This window comes from Petaurus breviceps, unplaced genomic scaffold (genome assembly GCF_028583685.1).
Source record: "Petaurus breviceps papuanus isolate PSGF00001 unplaced genomic scaffold, PetGlider_PUasm1.0 91133, whole genome shotgun sequence".
NCBI lineage: Eukaryota > Metazoa > Chordata > Mammalia > Diprotodontia > Petauridae > Petaurus > Petaurus breviceps.
In genome coordinates, this window is record NW_027187419.1 from 57,978,778 (window position 1) to 57,988,214 (window position 9,437).

General features: G+C 38.1%; 1 protein-coding gene across 3 annotated transcripts in view; it reads right to left on the bottom strand.

Moving 5' to 3' along the window:
- The window catches only part of SPATA13 (spermatogenesis associated 13), a 156,217-nt gene that overhangs the window by 25,137 nt on the left and 121,643 nt on the right, over positions 1-9,437 (bottom strand). For all 3 annotated transcript variants that reach the window (XM_069080628.1, XM_069080629.1, XM_069080630.1), the window contains 4 exons: positions 6,691-6,827; positions 4,563-4,742; positions 2,176-2,361; positions 15-194 (listed from right to left, as the gene is read on the bottom strand). In XM_069080628.1, the coding sequence (XP_068936729.1) occupies positions 15-194; positions 2,176-2,361; positions 4,563-4,742; positions 6,691-6,827 (683 nt within the window). The remainder of the gene's footprint in view (positions 1-14; positions 195-2,175; positions 2,362-4,562; positions 4,743-6,690; positions 6,828-9,437) is intronic.

Genomic DNA, 9,437 nt, shown 5'->3' on the forward strand with positions numbered 1-9,437 from the left:
AAATAGTGACTTACATGTTGAAGAAAGCAGGAACCTATTTCACTCAGATGAGGTTCTTCTTTATTGTATTGCTTCTCAAGATCTTTCAAGAACTTCCTTTGGAATTTGTAAATCTCTTCAATGTTTCCAAAAATGGTACCCAATTGTGCAACAGTGAACATTCCTGTATGTTTGCGACACTGCCGAATATAGCCCTGAGGGGAAATAATGTACTTTTGATTAGTTTTAAAATCACTTCCACTTAAGTGACCCTTTTGAATATTCCAACTCTTCAGGCCTCAGAGGAAAACCAGGATCTCTTTTCTAGGTTTTTACTGTGATAATACCATGTCCTCAATTAGGGAGCACTTAAAAATTTTCACAAGTAACTACAGAAATGAAAAACAAAAGCAAAGAAAATAATTTAAGGAAGAGCATAAAAGTTCCAGGTCAAATGCCTAAACTTGTTTGGTTTCCAGGGTGGGAGCTCACAATTTCTATTGCCACCTTTCTCTGAATTGTTCAGATCACCAGTCTTCTATCTCTAATACTATTTCAGACTAGAAGATTTGTCAGAATAGAGAATATCCTCCTTTGCTGAAGAGTCAGTTCAACTGTGCACTACTAATCATGACAGTCAAAAAAAATGAAAAGACTAAGGGTATCCAAAAGATGTTGTCCAATTATTCCATCACTAAATTTATAACTTATCAATATCATTTGTTTTATAGCAGAAATATAGATCTTTAAGAAAACTGAGAGCCTAAGAGTCACATGGTCCATATTTGCCAGGGAGAGTATCAGAACCCAAGTTTTCCTGGCTTTTAGTTCAATTCTTAATCCACTATATGCAATACTGTTTCTCATGTACTTAATATTTCTCTCTAAAAGAATACACTAATGGTGTCACTTTATGATTCCTTGTTTTTCTTTGCAATCTATGTTTTCCATTCCCAAACTTATAATTAAAGTAAATTCTGTAAGCATGTGCCAATCATTTATAAAGAAAAACTGTTCTCATCAGTAGGTCAAATACTAGCCATGTATCATTCTATGCAGTAGGTAAGTCAGATTGTAGATGGGCCAACTTGATCACCTCACTTGTCTTCCATGGGTGAATTGTCTCTGCAGGAGTAACAGTGTGGTAGTCCACATCAATAGCTAAGGTGGCTGAAATGATCAGATTTGAGCTCATTATATGGTCCAGTTATTTTGATTGTACAGACTCAATTTTAAGTGTACCAGATTTCCAAAGCCTAATAAAAAATGAAAAATCTATTCAGCAGTGGAAAAAAATAACTGGGTAGATTATATGGAACAAGGAAATATGTCAGGGCTTTAAAGAAAGATTCATTATACAGTGCTGTAATAAAAGTCACTATATTATATTATTTCCTAGATAAAGTGATTCTCTTGTTTATATATCTAATTACTTGGAGGTGGTCTAATGATTGATTTATAATTACATCAATAAGTGAAATGAATAGATTCATCAATGGATGGCATCAAAGTGGATGGTAGCAAATATCTGATACTTGAAATCAAAGTATTCAATTTTTAAGAAATCTTTTACTAGTTTTCAAAAAAAAAGTAATGACCATTGTCAAAGCCATTCACTCAAGTGGAAGGAGTCCTGGGTTTGGAATTGAGAGGGCCTGGGTTTCAGACCTCACTCAGCCACTTATTCACAGTAACTGTATTACTTTATGATGGCTTGTTTTTCTTTGCAATCCACATTTTCCCTTCTCAAACCTATAACTAAAGTAAGTTCTTTGATCATGTGCCAATCATTTATAAAGAAAAACTTTCTCATCAGCAGGTCAAATACCAGCTAAGGAGCATTCTATGCAGCAGTTAAATCAGATTGTAGATGGGCCAACTTGATCATCTCAGCTGGCAAACAAGTCACTTCATCTCTGGGGATTAAAATCCTCTATCTGTAAAAGGAGGGGTTGAATTGGTGAATGGCTAAGGTTCCTTTTAGCTTTAAAACGCCATGATCCTATGACCCTATGAGTAATTTTAGGAGTCCAGTTCTAAGACAGATCGATGAATAATGTACTTTAAAAAGGGATGACTCCAATAACCAATATAAAAGAGACAACCCCTCAAAGCAAGAAATCTTATGGCAACACTTGGTCCAATCACCTTATGTCAAATTAAGTCTTAAAGATTCAATGGGGCCTGCTAGTCTACCTCACAGATGTCTTTGAGATGCTTGATATAGACTCGTTCGGTGTTCATGATCTCTTGTATAACGTTGGTCCTCATCTGGTCTTTGTTTTCTGAATGTTTCTGGCGGTGCTTCACACTATCTGAATCTTGCCCTTCACCTTGAGTACTACTGGAATTCTCTGAGAGTTCTTCCTGATTGACTCGTAACTGCCATCAAAACAGAGAAGCTGGGTTAGAGGAAAAGGATATTGCAAAACTAAGAACCATTTAACTTCTATTTCTCTACTACAGTGAAAATAGCTCGTGAACATTAGCAGAAAGCATTATACTCAGCAAAGTTTTCTCCAGTCCTCTTTGTTTTTTATCAACATTATAATGATAGTATAATCGATATCAGGTGCATCTACAGCCTATGGAAATAGAGTGGAAGTGTGAAGTCAAGGCCCATGTCATATATCAATCTTCAGCAATTTATTACACATAGTAGATATTTGCTAAATATCTGTTTGAATTGAATGTCTTATTTTCTATTATAATTATAATTTTAATTTGCCTACAATTTTAAAAAATTAATGGAGTAATTTTTAATTCCAAGAATTTTATGGATTATAAATTATAAAAAATAAACTATAAAGTATTCAATACTATGAACAATGAGATATGACAAAATGTCCTTTAATCTTTATAGTGCTTCTCAAATTCCTAGAGACAGATATATCCCCTCCTGACCACTAACTGACCAATGAAGCTAAGAGGTATTTCCTCCAACACTTCCTGTGATGGGTCCCTTCTGTTACCTTTGCTGAATTTCACATTCCTCTTCTTATTTTTTCTGATGGGGCTTACTCTCCTGAGTTTTGCTTTAAACTCAATCTAGTTACTTTCATTCTTTTAAGGAGTAGAGGATAGGTGCTAGACCTATGATTTCAATTATATATTTGCCAGTGTAGTTTGGTACCTTCTCTGCAATTTATAGTCTTATAGACTTGCCTACAGCACTCAGAAGTTAAGTGAAGCCCAGAGTCACAAAACCAGGGTGTGTCTGAAGTGAGACTTGAACCCTGGTCTTCAGGGTCTGAGGCCAGTTCTCTATTATGCCATATTACCTCTCAATTCATTTAAACATTTTTTAAGGACATATTTGGTACAAAGTGCTATGGGCCCTATGGAGAAGAACAAGTAGAAGAAAATTCCACCATTGCTAAGCATTAAATTTTGCTAGGGGAAAAAACCCAATTATCAAACAAAGAAGACAAGTGGAAGAGGAATTAGGTTTGTTCTGTTTGTCCAAAGAGGGCAGAAATAGGAGCAATGAAGGGGGCAGAGTTAGAGTCAATTTAAGGAAATATTTCCAAATGTAACCCCTGTCCCAAAACCCATTGGTTTGAATTCCCCATCTGGCGTGAGGAGCAGGGCAGAGTTGGAGACAATGGGGGAGCTCTAGACTTCTTCAGTCCTCTTCAGGACTCTTAGAGCTTTGAGTTGATTCAAGTGCAGTATCCTGGCTTCGAGCCTCAAGAGGTAAGATGGAAGAGGCCAACTCCACTTCAGGGTGCTGAAGGAAAAGACTCTGGAAAGACATGAGAGGAGCTGGCAGTCTCCACCTCCCTCTCCCAGATTGCCACATTAGTGACTCCAGGGAGTTTCCCTTTGAGTAAGATCTAGAACTTTCTCTCTTAGTTGAGCTGTTAGCTTATATCCAGTAGGAAATTTCCTTCACTCAGTATTGTCTGGTGTATATGCTCCTATGCATACCCTCTCTGATTTCTATCTTGCTATGCTCTAGATAAATGGGTTTCTTTGTTATTTGCTATGTGTTCATTGCACAACTATTATTTGATTGAAAAGGAGTCAAGCCTTGGATATAGATTTATGGTACTTCTTACTCCAAATAATGACAAAATAATTAGAAGTTAGCTTGAACCTGATCATATCCCATAGACTAATAAAATTTAAGGGAGAAGATAGATATAATTCTAAATTCTGGTACCCTATCTCTCTGAGAAAAGCAAAGTGACCTCTAGTCCCAACTTCCTGCTTCTCCTCTTAGCAGGAATGAAAATCTCCTTTGGAGAAGGATGGGAGGAGAAGAGGCTAGATATGTCTATTCTGCCTCCCTTCGTGTCACACAACAAGAGTCTTGCTACAGGTGGGCCTCTTTACACTTGAAGCCTTCCCAACTCTAACAATTGGAGTTACACAAAGGGGCAAAGGGCTGCCTTGCAAGGGTTGATCCACACTCACTGAAGATCTTCAAGTAAAGGTTGGATAAGCACTCATTGCATATGTTGCAGAGAAATTCTTGTTCAAATAAAAGGTGGGCCAGATAGCCTTTGAGGTCCCTCCCAATTCTGGAAATCTGTTATTCCAATTCTGTTATCCAAAGACAGGAAATGGTATACACTTACCCTGACGAAACTAGCAGGAAACCAGGCTTCCTTATCCTCATTCCTGCCCCACCACCAGTCCTTATTAGAGGCCTCCAGTACTTGGATGACATCTCCAGCTTTGAAGCCAAGCTCCTGATCATCCATGGTCACATGATCCCACAGGGCTTCTGCACAGACCACGTTGCCATCACTGATTAGCTAAACAGAAGACACAACCACACATTGAAGTATAAAAGTACTTACAAGTTTCTCAAGTACAGGAATCACATCCTATAATCCTCTTGCATCTTCCAAATCATCTACCACTGTGGTGGATGTCATAATTGGTGGCTGAGTCTACAAAAGGTTTGGAGATGCTGTTTTTTGTCTTGGCCTAGACCTGTGATTTTATTGGTGTAGCCAACTCCTGGTAAGGAAACTGCTCTCTACCAGTGCAGATCTGCCAACTGCTCTATAACTTCGTCTCAGAGAATCACTTGAGGGCAGCAAGAAGTTAAGCAATTTCCCTAGGTTCATAGCCAATGGGTGCCAAAAACAGGACTAGAGCGTCCACCTGACTGTAAGGCAGCTTCTCCATCCATTAGACAATACTGCCTCTTCATCTATTATGCTACAGAAGGTTGCAGAAATAACGCCAGGAAGAGTTTCTCATAACTCTTTTGAAAGATTCATTAATCCCAAAATAGAAAATCTCATTGACTTAGGGACACTGATTACCTTCAACACAATGAAAAATCTGGAGGTAAGCAAAAATGGTGCTGGAGCTCCAAAACAGATATAACAAAGTCCAAGTCCATGTGTAATAATGTGCCAAAGAATATACCTGTTACTAATAAAAGATCTCTACAAGGCATTAATCAACATCTATTGAATATGGTTCGCTATTTTAATAAATTTGTTTACCTGGTATTTTAACCCCTAAGAAATTAAAATGGGGTATCTACATTGGCAGATAGCAGTTTAAAAAAGAAAAAGAAAAAAGATATTTGAAAACCTGATGGCAAAGAGACCAAAAACATTATAAAAATCAGTAATCATATATAAAATGGGAATAGGAACAATACCTACCTCATAGAGTTGTGAGGATCAAATAAGAGAATATGTGTAAAATGCTTTGTAAACTTTTTTTTTCTTTTTTTGCCTTTTGGAGGGCAATTGGGGTTAAGTAACTTGCCCAAGGTTACACGGCTAGTTTTTTTTTTGTGGGGGTGTTAAGTGTCTGAAGCCAGAACTGAACTCGGGTCCTCCTGACTCCAGGGCTGGTGCTTTACTCACTGTACCACCTAGCTGCCCCAATGCTTTGTAAACTTTAAAGTATTAAATAATTGTTAACTATTATTATTATCTCTGATCTGTAAAATGGAATAATAATAGCACCCACTTTTCAGGGTTGTTGTAAGGAAAAAATCAGATAAGATTTGTAAAGTGTTTTGCAAATCTTACAGCTATCATCATCATCATCATCATCACTCCTAGTACTACTAGGGCATGCACAGTACAATAACTGCTGTTTGCAGTGACAGCCTTGAGTCATCAAGGAAAGATTTAATTATATTCAGTCCATTCTGGGTCCCCCTCCCCAAAGTGTTGTTCAGTCGTTTCAGTTGTGTATCATTCTTCATGATCTTGGTTGGGGTTTTCTTGGCAAGGATACTGCAGTGGTTTGTCATTTCCTGCTCCAGTTCACTTTATAGATGAGAACTGAGGCAAATGGGGTTAAGTGACTTGTTCAGGATCACACAGTTACTAAGTGTCTGAGGCCAGATTCTAATACATGAAGTTGAGTCTTCCTGATTCCAAGTCCAGTGCTCTAAGTATCCCCTGCCTCCCACTTCCCAAGTATATTCTATTTAAAAGATGTGTATATATTATTTCAAATATATTTCAAATTTCATGAGAATTTGTTTAAACAAACAAAAAATTCTTCGGTGTTTCAAAGGCTAAGCTTTAGGTAACCAGAAAATTCCCTTAGGCATAATAGCATCTATCCCACTGTCTAGCCATGGCAGACAAATGAAGTACCACTGTTATAGGAGCTGTTCAGAAACCTTAAGGTGGTTACAGGGGGGAGAATAAGACTCTGAAGTGATGATGAATGTTAAATAGAAGTCTCTGCCAAATACAGAACGAGATTCTCCCACGGTACCTCATTGATGGCCAGCTGTTCTCCACCAGGCTGCAAGTATCTGGGGCTGGCTTGACAGAGCTCTTCGTAACTGTAATCCTCCTCACTTCCATTGTCATCAACTAAGGCAGACGACTCTGTAGCTCCATCTGCAGAGACTGAAACCAAAGTTGCCAAGAATGAATGGCTCACCAAAGTAAGAAATAACATGAAATCACAGTTGAGATTTCTACCAGGGGAAAATAAGCATTGTTGTTGTTGTTTTTTAGCTATAACTCAAAATATAAGAAAATTTGACTGATGCTGTGCTGTGGGGCAAGAGGGGAGGCACAGGAAGGAAATAAGCATTTATAAAACCAATCACTAAACTAAGCTCTTTCTGCAAATATTATCTTATTTGATCCTCACAAAACCCGAGAGGTAGCTTTATTATCGTCACTTTACAGTTGAGGAAACTGAGGCAAACAGAGCTTAAGTGACTTGCCCAGGGTCACACAGCAAGCAAGTATCCAAGGCCAGATTTGTATCTAAGCAAAGGTCACAATTTCTGATATGAACTGATGCTAATAGTTTTCTTCCATGAAAACTGGGCCATTTCAGGTGGCATATCTGACATTACAAAATATGTTATTCTATACATTAAGAAATTTCCTGAAATTATGATGAAGTTTAACAGCTGAAGCTCCAAAGTATATCTAATGAAATCCAAATGTGGAGAGTAAAATTCCCAAGTAAGATGTTATTTAGCTTTAGGCAAACAAGCAAAGCTACTGCCAGGCAACAAAATTGTGCTCTTCAGATCAGATTCTTATTTGAAAGGTTATAGACTTCCCAAGATTAAAAAGGTAGTGAGTGAGTACCACCTGAGAGGAAGAAGCTGGCTGGCTTTCATTTCTGAAAGAGTTAATCCAAATGAGAAGGACTGGATTTAATGTTAGGCTTACACCACCATTTCAAGAAAGTCTTGCTGCTGTCTGCAAAGGACTGAAGCAAAATGTTTGGTTGTCCCACTTTCACAGCATAGTGCCCTATTTTGTTACTGGCGGAGGTACGCCACTCCCACCGAAAGCTGTCCTGCTACAGAAAACGGGAGTCTTTAGTTACATTGATTCAAGCTGCTGGCCTCCCTCTGTTCTAGCTGGGCCAGCTAACCTGGCCTTTTCCTTCCACTTCCTTTCTGGGAGAGGCATTCTGGCTACATCCACTAGGTACTACATCCTATAGGGAGTCTGATTAGGCCACTTACGCCTCAGCAAGTCTTGGCTATCTCCTTGTACCTCCTTTCTCCACATTATTTTAATTCAGAAAAGTTACATTGATATTTTCAGAGGGGCATTAAGATATTCTCCCACCCCATCAGCTGACACACAGAAATCCTCTTTGAGCCCTTAAAGTAATAGATACTGCTACACACACAGTTCTTTGGGAAAACAGGTTTCTAGTCATTTTATGCACAGAAGGATGCATCTATTCTCCCAACCAGCTTTCAGAGGCAAACATTTGAAAGGTTGTTAGAATTCAGAGTACAAAAAAAGGGAAGAAATGGAAAAGGTAGAGGTTTTTACTAGCAAAATAGCAGTGAACACTATTCACAACAATGGAATGACTTTCATTTGCCAGAATTTAAAACACTTTGCTAAGCACAGATCAGAGAGTATTTGTCAAAGAATCCAGATCAAGTAAATTACACGGATTGCTAAAGATACAAACCTGCAGTTAAAACGTCCTCTACAAAGAAGGGGGAGAGTATAATTATAATCATAACTAGCACTTATATAGCACTTGAAAATTTTCAAAGTGAATTGCATGTATTATCTCACTAATGTTCACAATAAACCTGGAGGTAGGTGCTACTGTCACCCCAATTTTACAGATGAGGAAACTAAGGCAGACAGAGGTTAGTGACTTAAGTGCCCAGGGTCACATTACAGTACACATCTGAGGCGGAGTTTGAATTCAGGTTTTCCAGGCTCCAAGTCCATCACTTAACCCACTAATCCTCCCAGCTGTCTATATAAATTCACAAAGACACAAAATATGTATGTATAAACATTTAACCTACCAGAATAATAAAGGGTGCACTGAAGCAGGAAGGTTTGTCTTACCTAACAGAGGTTCTATTGCTGTTTCTAAACCCTAATAGTTACCCTCAAGAACTTGGAGTAACTATTTTTAATTACTTTTAGTTTCTCTAATAAGCATTTATTTTCTCTCCCTCTCACCACTTCCCCTACCACCCTACACTGAGAAAAAAAAAAAGAAAAAGGAAGCCCTTATAACAAATACACACAGTCAAGCAAAAGAAATCCCCACTTTGGCCATGTCCAAAAATGTGTGGCTCATTCTGCCTATTGAGTCTTTGGGATAACTATAAAAATATTCTCGGTGCCTTCGGTTAGGATTCTATTTTGGTAGTCTTAGTCTTTAAGGGGGGCACTGGGATCTTTTAACTTTCAGTAAACCTTGCTCTGCACTGTCTGGCACAAAAGTTCTTTCCCTATCATATTTCAGTAGAAGTGAAAGTAAGAGTATACCACCTTCTGAAAGCTCAGGAAAAAAATCAGAGCCTGGGTCTCCTTCTACAGGGAAAAGCACTAAAAGTGACTTTCTCACTCAAAGAACCATTTCCCCAGGGGAAGGTCTCAATTCTTTACCATTTGATTTATGACCTGTTGCCATAGAAACTGGTAAAAAAAAAAGTGTATTATATATGTATGTAGATTAGATAGATAGATAGATAGATAGATAGATAGATAGATAGATAGATA